Raw genomic sequence first — 12,311 nt, 5'->3', positions numbered from 1 at the left:
GTTAGCTCGATGGGTGAGTGTGGTGCTGACAACACCAAGTCAAGAGTTAAGATCCCCTTACCGCTCATCTTTGAAAAAAAAATAAATAAATAAAAAATAAAATATGGGCCGGCCCGGTGGCGCACTGGATAGTGCGCCGCTTGGGAAGTGCGGCGGCGCTCCCGCCCGAGGGTTCGGATCCCACATACAGACCGGTTCCCGCTCACTGGCTGAGCGAGGCGCGGGAGCAACGCCGAGGGTTGCAATCCCATTGCCGGTCCCCGGTCCGGTACGGGGGCAACACTGAGGGTTGCGATCCGTTGCCAGACACGGAAAAAAAGACAAAAAAATAAATAAATAAATAAATAAATAAAATAAAATAAAATAAAATAAAATAAAATAAAAGTAGGGCTGGCTAGTTAGCTCAGTAGGTTAGAGCATGGTGTTGTAATGCCAAGGTCAAGGGCTCAGTTCTGTGTACAGGCCAGCCCCAAACAACAACAAAAAACTGTTTTATATATATATATATATGAATGAAAAGCAACAGGTAACCTAAAATTTTCAGTATAAAATTGTTACAAGTAAGATGTTTGTTACATTGCATAATAATACTTTTTTAAAAAACAAAAGTCTGTAAAGAAGAAGGTGAAAGTACGTGAGAGAGAGGAGATAAAGTGGATAGGGGAGAAAATTTATAGACTGAGGTCCCTTAAAAATTTGTGAGCAAATGGAATCTGGAACGCAGAAGAATTACCTCTTCCATTATGATGGGTGAGGATAAACAGGCAAGTAAGTATACTAAAATAGGTGGGAGTGCAAGAAGATGACAGTGTTCCCACCAAATAGACTGACTATTGTCTCTGGGAAGCATTGCATCTCCTATGAGTGATGGAGGAAAGAGGAGGGTTGAGAGACTGTAGAGATAGCTCCCAAAGCGAACAGTGTTGCTTTGCCTCCCATGGATTTGTCACCCCTTTTCCCCTGGGTGACAGAGCCGCCAAAGATTATTCAAAGCCCATCTCTTCTGAGCAGTGAGAAGCCCCGAAAAGGGGTTAATCTCCCGGAACCCTCAAGATAGAGGCATTCCTTCCATTTGGGAAATTAACCACAAATTAGGGTTCTCTTCCCGCATTTATTCTCCAGACCAGGAAGTTACTGGAACAGAACACAGGTGGGGTTTTTTCTAAGTACAGTTTAACAAGTTTAACAATAGATGCTGGTAACATTCAGTAAGACAGGCAAGATGACCTTTCATAATGCAGTTTGCAACAAAAGCTTGATTTTAGCAAACATTCTCTTCTTACAGCAATTTCCCAGCATCTTTACATATCAATCAGTAACCTGTCTGTCCTTGAACCAGCAACCTTGCTGTGTTACAATTCTTTATCTTACAACAGAGTCTATATAGCCTGGGGAAAATTTCCTGTCCTTTGCAAGGTCAATATTTGAAACTGCAAGGCTTTGGAAAACCAGGCCCTGTGGAGTACATTTGTTTTATGCATACTTCACAGAACAGAGCAAACTTTAATCCAGTATTTTATTCGCACAGCCAAGCCACAACAATACTGCTAAAATAAAATACAAATGAGATAAGTAGATGATCTTAGCACAGGGGCTTAATGTGAGCAAAACTCCATGAAACAGAAAATCAGCTTTCATAATACTCAACATCATCATGTGAATAGAAATTAATTATGAACACCTCAAAACACTTTCTTGAATATGTTTCCATTTACTTGATTCCTTGTATCATGAAACCTAACTTCTTCTTTTTTTCTTTTTTAAAAGATGACTGGTAGGGGATCTCAACCCTTGGCTTGGTGTTGTCAGCACCACGCTCAGCCAGTGAGCGAACAGGCCATCCCTATATAGGATCCGAACCTGTGGCCTTGGCATTATCAGCACCGCACTCTCCCGAGTGAGCCACGGGCCGGGCCTAAACCTAACTTCTTAAAAAAAAGTAAATTCTAGGCTGGCTGGTTAGCTCAGTTAGGTACAGCTCGGTGTTATAACACCGAAGTCAAAGGATTCGGATCCGCTGATCCCCTTACTCCCTTACCAGCTGGCCACCAAAACACAAACAAAAGTAAATTCCCTTTTTTCAGAAAGTTCAAACTAGTCTAAGGAGACAATCCTTTACAATAAAGTAAATGAGAAGGAAAACAACTGATTGAGCTAGCCATTTGTTTGTTTGTTTTTCTCTACAAGCAGTAAAATGAATTTAATCCTTAATCAAATCACTTGTGCACTGTTCTAGTTTTGATTGGGATTATCTAAGAACTTGAAAATCTAATCCCACGACAATTGCCACAGAGAAGTGGCATATTTAAGAACTCTACTTTCGGGCCGGCCTGGTGGCCCACTACTTGGGAGTGTGGCGGCGCTCCCACCGAGGGTTCGGATCCCATGTGGAGACCGGTTCCCGCTCACTGGCTGAGCGCGGTGTGGGCGCAACACCGAGGGTTGCGATCCCGTTGCCGGTCCCCGGTGCGGGCGCGACACCGAGGGTTGCGATCCCGTTACCGGTCAGTAAAAAAGAGAAAAAGGAAAAAAAAAAAGAACTCTATTTTCTATCTTTCTACAAATTATGACCATCAACAAAAATTTGATTATTACATATTGTTCACAAATACTGATAGTCAACTCTACCCAATGAATATTTATAATCAATTATGTTTCAATTTAAAAAAAAGCAAAACTGGGCCGGCCCGGTGGCGCACTGGATAGTGCACCGCTTGGGAAGCGTGGCGGCGCTCCCGCCCAAGGGTTCGGATCCCACATGCAGACCGGTTCCCGCTCACTGGCTGAGCGAGGCGCGGGAGCGACACCGAGGGTTGCGGTCCCGTTGCCGGTCCCGGTCCGGTGCGGGGGCGACACTGAGGGTTGCGATCCGTTGCTGGACACGGAAAAAGACAAAAAAAAAAAAAAAGCAAAACTGCGGCAACAAAAGCAAAAACTGATTGCTTGTCTGGTATAACACATAAAGTAAAAGATCCCACAGAGTTCTAAAGGTTCTGGATGACTAAAGAAAAGCCACTAACTCAATCAGATTTTACATAAAACATGGAAAAATACATATTTGCTATTAGTATATTCTGCAAATTTTACAAGGTTGTATAAATAAGAATTTCATACAGCCCTCAGCCTTCTGCATCTCACCTCTAATCCTAGTTTGAATGGCCTTGGACATTTCATTCACTAGGAGAATAACGTGCTACATTGTAGGGTTGGAAGATTCCAATGTTCAATACTGCCACCAAGAAGTTTACAACTTGCTGTAAACACAAAGAATGTACTAGAAACATGGTTAATTATATGTAAAATAATTATATGACCAAAAGAATTATATGAGCAAGGATCAGGAGTTTTAGAAAAGGGAAAAATCAAGACAAGTATTCAAAAAAAAGTGAAGATATAAACCCAGATACTTCTTCCTATTGATTATGCTTACCATCTTAGGGAGTTGGTTTGTTTCCTTTTCAGGGCATTTAGATTTAGAATCAATTTTTCTTTGGTTCCTTTTACAATTCTAAAGCTACTTTAATAGATCTGGATTATTAAAATGTACCCTACAAGCTTAATAAAAATCACATTTGATATATTAAAGAATAGTTGCCTTAAAAAAGTATAAGTTCACTTTCAAACATTTGATGAGAGTGGTGCTGATATCTTCCTAGGAGAATCTGAAACTACCTCTGTCACATATTTGTTAGACAATATACACAAACTCTTCAAAAACCTAAAATCCAAGAATTAGATGGTAGATTTTTTTATCATCTTTTCTAGACATTGCTAAGGACTGCCAAATAACATTTAAATGTGTTTTGGCTAGCTAGCAGTGTTTTTAAAATGCAAAGTCATTATGAGTCTCTTCCAGTCCACGTGTAACAGCAAAGAATAAATTATTTCTCTAATGACTCCTTTTACAAAGAATACCTTGAGTGACCCAGGTAACTTACTAATTCACTGTTTCTAAAACAATACAAATCAAGAAAGAGGGCTAAATGTTTATGGGTAATGACTAAACAAATCATATTTTATAATCTCAACTAGTTCTTCACAAAACATGATTATCTTTTTTTATTTTATTTTTTTGGTGGCTGGCCGGTAAGGAGATCCGAACCTTTGACCTTGGTGTTACCAACACCATGCTCTAACCAAGTGAGTTAACTGGCCAATTAACTGTCCTGGTTAACTCTTGACTTACCCTTAGTTACTCCTTTTTCCAGTTCCCAAGGCCATACATTGTTCTAAATCTTTAATATACTCCTTAAATTCTGACTTTACCCTCATTTCTAACATGGATCTTGCTTCCCACTCCCACATTTATGTATACTCTCATCTTAGAAGTCCTTCCCCTCCATTCTATATCCCTCTCTCTGCCCCTTCCATAACGAAACATCTTGAATAATCTACACACACTTTCTCAACTTCTTACCTCCTATTTACCCTTCAAGCCACTCCAGTCTGCCTTCCACACCCACCACTCCACGGAAATTGCTCTCGCTAAGGACACCACTGATCAATCCAATGGATATGTTTACACCTCATCTATTCAATCTTCTCAGCAGTATTCAAGTCAATTTTCTACTCCCACCTTGACTTCCATGACTGCCACATTCATCTGGTTTTTCTACCACACCTCTGGCTATCCCTTTTCACTCTCTTGTGCAGGCTTTTTCCTCTGCCAGTCCCTTAAGTGTGACTGTTGTCATTTAAAATATGTCGGACAAATTCTCCTTTCAAAAGGTAGAGCCTAATTCCCCTCCCCATGCCTGAAATTCCTATCCCCAGGAGCATGAGCTGAAGTTAATGACTCATTTCTAATGAACAGAAGAATAGGCAGAAGTGATGGTCTGAGACTAGGTAATAAAAGGCATTGTGGCTTCCTTCTTGCTCTCACTTGGATCACTCCCTCTGGGTGAAAAGCAGCCACCCTGTCATGATGACACTCAATTAACCCAATGGAAAGGCTACCTGGTAAGGAACTGAGGGCGACCTTCCAACAGCCAGTAAGGAATTGAGGCTTTCTGCCAACAGCCATGTGAGTCATTTTGGAAGCAGATCCTTCAGCCTCATTTAAGCCTTTCAGATGACTGCAACCCTGGCTAATGACTTGACTGCAATCTCATGAGAGACCCTGTGCCAGAATATCCAAAATTCTGACCCATGGAAACAATGAGATAACAAATGTTTGTTGTTTTAAGCTGTTAATTTTTGGAGTAATTTGTCACAAAGCAATAAATAACTAATACAATAGTGGTTTTCAGCATCCTGTCCAAAGATCTCTATTCTTTTCACTCACTCTCTAAACATTCCATATACAAAAAACTAATATTTATCTGCAGTCCAGATTTTTGTCCTGAAATCCAGACTATAACACATCTTTACGTCAATTTCTACATGCCTCAAAGTAACCACCTTTCTCCCCCAACCTGTTCTTCCTATCCCCTATTATCATTCATTCAGCTCAAACTAAAATCCTGGGTGTCACCAGACTCTTGTTGCTGTTTCACTCACATCCAATCAATCACTAAGCTGTTTCAAAACTGACCTCCTGATTATTTCTCTGTAACCAGTGTTCTTCAAAAAATTTCACCTGAAACTACTGATCAATTTTAATACCAAAGAGAGACAACCATATATCACGTGCCTTTTGACATGTTCCAATTATTTAGTATTCTTGCCCAAAAGAAAAAAAAAATTGAATTTGATTAAGCTTCTAGCTCAAATTATTAGTTTACAGGAAATACGGAGGAAAAAGGAACATGTTCAAACATACCAAAAGGATGCCTCCAACAGAATCTAGAATGTGGAAAATTCCACCAAGCAAATTACCTAGTTTCTCAAACAAATAAATGGCAAAAAAAAAAAAAAAAAAGATAAACGGGAGACCTATAGATTAAAAGAGACTCAAGAATTTTACATGCAGATCTTGTCTGGAATCCTGATTCAACCCAATTGTGGAAGAGAGATGTTTGAGACAATCAAGAAAATTGAATAGACCGAATATTTGATAATAAATTATTACTATTTAACTGTAATAATGGTATTTTGATAACATTTTTTTTTTCCTTTTTGTCTTTTTTACTGACCGGCAACGGGATTGCAACCCTCGGTGTTGCGCCCACACCGTGCTCAGCCAGTGAGCGGGAACTGGTCTCCACATGGGATCCGAACCCTCGGCAGGAGCGCTGCCGCACTCCCAAGCAGCGCACTCTCCAGTGCACCACCGGGCCGGCCCAGATAACATTTTTTAAAAGAGAGAGACTTTAACTTTTAGTGATACATACTGAAATATTTACAAATGAAATAATATGGTATCTGGGATCTGCTTTAAAATAATCCAAGGCTGGGGCCGGCCCGGTGGCGCACTGCATAGTGCGCCGCTTGGGAAGCGCGGCGGCGCTCCCGTCCGAGGATTCGGATCCCACATACGGACCGGTTCCCGCTCACTGGCTGAGCGGGGCGCGGGAGCAACACCGAGGGTTGCAATCCCGTTGCCGGTCCCCGGTCCGGTACGGGGGCAACACTGAGGGTTGCGATCCGTTGCCGGACACGGAAAAAAGACAAAAAATAAAAATAAAAAATAAAAAATAAAAAATAATAATCCAAGGCTGGCCAGTTAGCTCAGTTGGTTAGAGCATGGTGCTGACAACACTAAGGTTAAGGGTTTGATGTTGTACTGGCCAGCTGCCAAAAAATAAACAAAACAAAATAAAATAAAATAATCCAATGGAGGAGGAAGGAGTTGATGGGACTATTCGTTTATTTTATATATTTATTTATTTATTTATTGGTATTTATTTATTTATTTATTTATTTATTTATTGGCAGCTGGCCAGTACAGGAATCATGATGGGAATAATAAAACAAGTTTAGTCATATGTTGATAATTGTACAAGCTGAGAAATAGGAATTCATTTTACTATCTTCTTTAATGTATGTTTGAAATTTTTAATAAGTGTTTTTTTCAATAAGAAAAATTATTCATAACACTGAAATGGGGGCTGGCTGGTTAGCTCAGTTGGTTAGAGCATGGTGCTGATAACATCAATGTCCAGAGTTCAATCCCTGTACTGGCCAGCCATCAAAAAAAAAAGAACACTGAAAGTTCAAATTCCTTAGCATCATTTGCCAAGAAAGCCTTTCAGAATCTGTCCCCCTGCTTAGCTCTCCAGCTCATCTCTCACTATTTACCTCAGAGCCCAAGCTTCAGGACTGACAAGCTCCTTACTCTTGTCTCCTCCAAAAACAAGTATATTCCCTTTATCTCAAGCACTTCTTCCTCTCTGCTCACATGGCTAATCTCCACTCATCATTCAGATCACTGCAAACCTGCTTCTTCCAAGAAACCTTCCTAACCCTCCAGACTGAGTCAAGTAGCCCACCTATGTACCCCCTCCAATCACCCAGTGCTGTAACTATCATTGCTTTTACTTGCTATATTCCCCCAGCAGACTCTGGGTATCATGACATCATGGATGATTTCCATCTTATTTGCCATTTTAACCCCACTTCCTAGGAAAGTGCCTGGCACACAGTACGTATTCAATAAATATTTGATAAATTAACAAAAGGCACAAATTCCATTATCTTTCTAACCTTCCAACTCCTTACATATCTATACTCCCCCAATTTTCCTTCTTTTCTTCATCTTCCTTTGTTGTCATGATTCACATAACAGCTGGATGCTCATACAGTATTCCAAAATGTATATCCTTAGCCTTCCTTGGACATTTCATCTAATAATAAAATTTCAACTAACAGATTCTGTGCTATAATCCAACAGATCTCATCTCCAGGCCTGACCTATGGCTCCAAATACCTTCTGGACTTAATCTTCTATTATCTCCCATATACACTTTTACATTAGAAGTGCTAAGAAATTCTCAATATCCTCTTAATGCATGTTTGTTCTCAAGCTTCCCAATTTGTGCACAGTACCTTTCCCATTGCCTGAAATGCTCTTCTTCTCTTCTACCTTTTTTCTTTATGTCTCAACTCAAATGTCTCTCCAGCCTCTTCCAGGCAATGTTCCCAAAGCATTCTATTCTTATTTGTATTGCAAAATTTGTCATATTGTTTTGAAATTATGTTTAGGTGTCTGCTCTGCTAGACTATGAATTCCTACACACAGGAATTATTTCTCCTTCATATTTGCACTCCCAGCATCTACAGTAAATGGCTATTACAAAGTCAGCCCTAAATAAATGCTTGCTGAATGAACTATATCATATTAAGTTTCTCATAATTAAGAGACAGAGCTTAAGCTGAAAAGACCGCCTAAATCTACTTTCCTAAAGGAGATAATCAGTGTCTCTGTTCCTGTATTGGACAGAACAAAAATATAGTAAACACTTTTTCAAAAACTAAAGATTTAGCTAGCTGGTTAACTCAGGTGGTACAGCATGGTGCTGACAACACCAAGGTCACAGGTTCAGATCTCCACACTAGCCAGCTGCCAAAAAAATAAAATAAAATAACCACTAAAGATTCACAGATTATGAAGAGAAACAAGAGAAATATAAAGTAAAAAGACCATTCCACCCGCAGAAGCCAAGTTTGGTGAAGATCCAGGCTGAGGTGAGGCTTGAGTGACTCTATTCAGTTCCCAGCAATCCCAGCAATCGTAACCCAATCCTGAGATTATCTCAATATCAATCCTCAGTACAGACTGACTCTAAAGCAAGGCCAATCTAGTTTAGTTTGGGTTTTCAGGGCCACCCGAGAATAGACCTACCAAAACAGAGCCAAACTAGAGCCCAAGTGATTTTGGAAATAAGGAATAAAGTGGCTTGCTATTTACTGCCCTGCTTAAAAGGCTAAACAAACAATTCAGGTATTTTTCCTGGAAGCTGTAGTTCTAAGTTATAGGCCACATGCAAATATTAATATGTACCCTCAAATTCTTCAGAATCTTAATGTACTGAAACAATGTCCATGGGTACAGAATTCATTGCCAACATTCAGTATGTCTCCTACTTTCCCTTTAAGTGGATACCTATCCGTTTCTCATCCTTACTGGACTTCCTCTATTTTGGGAATGGATATCATTTTGTTTTCATTAGATAGTACAACATTTTTCTGCTGTTTAACTACAAGCAAATACTTTAACAGCAATGAACTAGAAAAGAAAAAAAAATAACTTCTAAACACCCATTAGTGAAAAATATGATACCCCTTCTTCTGGCATGGATAACATTTTATAAAATCTCAAAAGGGAGGAAAACTGTTGGGGGTAGGTGGAGAGGGAATATATTTTAAAAACCTGTAGTTAGCCAGTAAGACAAGGAGATATTTGTCCAAGTATTCAAAAACTAAAAAGGCAAGGAGACAGAAAAAAGATGCACTAAAGGAAGAAAAACAGGAAAAAGGAAGATTTTGTCTGGGCTAGGAGCTACCAAATAACCCAGCCTGGGGCTTCTGCAGTATGGCCCTAAATTCAGACCCACACAAATTTGGGATTTGTAGAGTAACTTAATTCCATAGTGCCACTCATTGAAATGGCTGTATCTCGAGTAGGTTGGATAGGTTCCATGGGATTTTCTGATTATCACATCTACTGAAACCCAATATTACTCTTCATTTATCTGAGCCATGGGATTTCATAATTCCAGAATTTTCAGGATATAACATTCAGTAGCCTCTCTTTCATGCCGACCTAAAGATAATCTTGAACAATGTGTTTAAGACTCATTAAGGTTGGGTCTTTTTCCCTTTAAAAATTACGTAGAGAAAGGAAGTTCATAGTTGGAGTATGATGAAAATAAAACTTTTACTCTTGCGGGCTTGTCTTTAGTAACTCATAGCTTACACTTTTTTCCTTGTAGTGAAAGTGAAGTTTAGTAGAAAAAATCAGAAAGCTAAGAATTTGGCATCCTGATTGCACCACTTACTGCTAGCTATGTGATCCTGAGCAAATTACTTAAAAGCCTGGAGCCTCAGATTCCAAAGTTGTAAAATGGGGATATTAAACGGGGATAATGAATACCTACCTTGCAGAGTCATTAAGAGTAAAATGAATTAAGGAACCCACTAGACTAGAATATAATGAGCTACAGAGAAGAGGAACAGTGAATGTCTTCATCACTGTTGATTCTTTCAGGCACGAAACACACACAGCAAAAGCTCAGTAATAGTTTTTACATGAACGAATCAATATTTGCGTCCACATTTCTTTCATCAACACTAATCTTTCTTCCATAAATCATATTTTTCCTTCTGTCTTCTATTATTTTTAAAGCCTTCAGGAAATCCTATTTTCTATTTTTATGTGGTTTCCTTCCTCTTATTGGTTATTATTAACTATAATGTACCTTTGAAAGTAATTTCTCTAATACCACCCACCTTCCATTTCTAACGCGATGGGGTTGGAGGAAATACAACGTAAGATTCATAGCAATTCATCTACTTGCCCACGGCAACTGATTCATGTTACGACAGTGAAGCCCTGAACTCAGCCCTCCCCAAAATATAACTTTCAGAGGCACCGCACTATCCCTTCACTCTCTTCACTAACAAGGGACTCGCGTGTAGGAAATCTTCGGCTCTCAGGAGTTAAGGCGTCGGTTACTCTCACCTCCCGCAGAATAGAGTGCGTCCCTTGAATGAGACTCTCAGCCTAGACAAGCAGGAGGGATTTCGGATCCTTTGCTGTTGCCCTAGGGCCAGTCACCTTTGGACCTGCCCAGGCTCGTCTAGCCACTGCTCCCAAGAAGCAAAGCTCTTCGTTCTCCGGAGAGAAGCTAAGGGGTGCGGCCGTCTACGGGCCTGGGGGGACAGTATAAAGTCCATGACGACGTGGGGAGACGGCATGGACACGCACGACCTTGAAACCATGACTACGACCACCCTTACCCACTCACAACCGCGGCGGGCCCCACCAACGCTAAACACATGACCCTAAAGAAGAAACGCGGCTCGCCCCCAACCAGAATTCAGGCAGCCAGGGCCTGCTTATTGGCTGAACCCGCATCTCCTTCACCCTCATTGGCTATCCAGGACCTAAAACCCTCCCTCACAAGGGAACCCTCTCGTACGGCGGCACCCCCAGACCAGCAACCTCAGCCCGGTTACCCAAAACCCCGACCCGGCTCCTCCACCCAGGGAGCGCGGCCCCCAGGCCGCTCGGAGTCTAGCCCTCCGAGGACTCACCGTGTAGTAGGAGAGCAACCCTGCATTGTAGTCCAGCACAAACCAACGGTACTGCCAGCCCTTCATCACGTTAGTCCATTTGCTCAGCGGCCCTTCCATGATGGACGCCATCTTGGGAGCCGCCAATAACAACAAACGGCCTGACGTCACTCGCCTATATTGTTTTCAGCATGCGGGGGGCGGGGCCGACACGGGCCGGGGCGGGGCCTGCAGCGGCTCCTCTGTGTGGACTCGCCCACCCACCCGCACCTAACCCCCACCCCACCCCAAAGATCACCGTCAAACACGCTTTCTTTGGGTGCCTTTTGTGTGTAGGACTCTGTGCCAGGGATGCGAGAATGCAAGCGTGAATACTGCTATTAAGATTGTTTTTTTTTTTAATTGACACATATTGATAGTACATTTATGGGGTACAGAGTTACATTTCAATACATGTTTACAATATGTGATCAAATCAGGATATTATCATGTTCGTCATCGCTAAAATTTATTTGTGATGAGAACGTTTCAGTTCCTCTCTTGTTGCCAATTGAGAACACACAATAAATTGTTGTTACCTATAGATGCCTAACACTACTGTAGACCACCTAGAACTTATTTGTTCTGTCTAGCTGTGATCTAAGATTATTTGTTAACATAAATAATTTTACTGGCTATGATGATATCTTACACTTCCAAAAGATTTCACGTCTGATACTTATTCATTCACTCTACGAATCCATTCATTTAATAAATATTTGCTATTTTGTGCTAAGCAGTCTTCTAGGCTTTGGGATAGAGCAGAGCCTTCATAACGGGTGGGGGGAGGGAGGCAGGAACAGGCAATAAAATAAATAGTAAATTCAATAGTATATTAAAAAAAATGGTAAGTGCTATGGAGAAAAATTAAGCAAGGAAAGAGGTAAAGAGTTGGGGCTGCTATTTTAGATTCCCAAACCAAGAAGTCCTGAATAATAAGGTTACTTTTAAGCAAAGACTGGAAGAAAGGGAAGGGGGGAGCCTAGAGAAGAACCTTCCGAGGAGAAAGAATAGCAAGTACAAAGACTAGATGTTAGGAGTGAGTCTGGCATGCTGAAGAAACAGCAAGGAGGTCAGTGTGAGTGGAGCAGTGAGCAAGGGAGGAAGAAGTTGGGGGGACAAGGTCAGAAAAGTAAGGGCAGGTCACTTACAGCCTA

General features: G+C 40.9%; 1 protein-coding gene across 1 annotated transcript in view; it reads right to left on the bottom strand.

The window, feature by feature from the left end:
- OSBPL9 (oxysterol binding protein-like 9) overlaps window positions 1-11,247 on the bottom strand; it is a 175,778-nt gene extending 164,531 nt beyond the window's left edge. The window contains exon 1 of the mRNA XM_008580444.1: window positions 11,137-11,247. Coding sequence (XP_008578666.1) covers window positions 11,137-11,247 — 111 coding nt within the window. The remainder of the gene's footprint in view (window positions 1-11,136) is intronic.
- Window positions 11,248-12,311: the final 1,064 nt, after the last annotated feature.

The sequence above is a fragment of the Galeopterus variegatus genome, unplaced genomic scaffold, assembly GCF_000696425.1.
Source record: "Galeopterus variegatus unplaced genomic scaffold, G_variegatus-3.0.2 Scaffold6, whole genome shotgun sequence".
Classification (NCBI taxonomy): domain Eukaryota; kingdom Metazoa; phylum Chordata; class Mammalia; order Dermoptera; family Cynocephalidae; genus Galeopterus; species Galeopterus variegatus.
The sequence above is the reverse complement of the archived record's forward strand: the minus strand, read 5'-3'. Positions and strand labels throughout refer to the sequence as shown.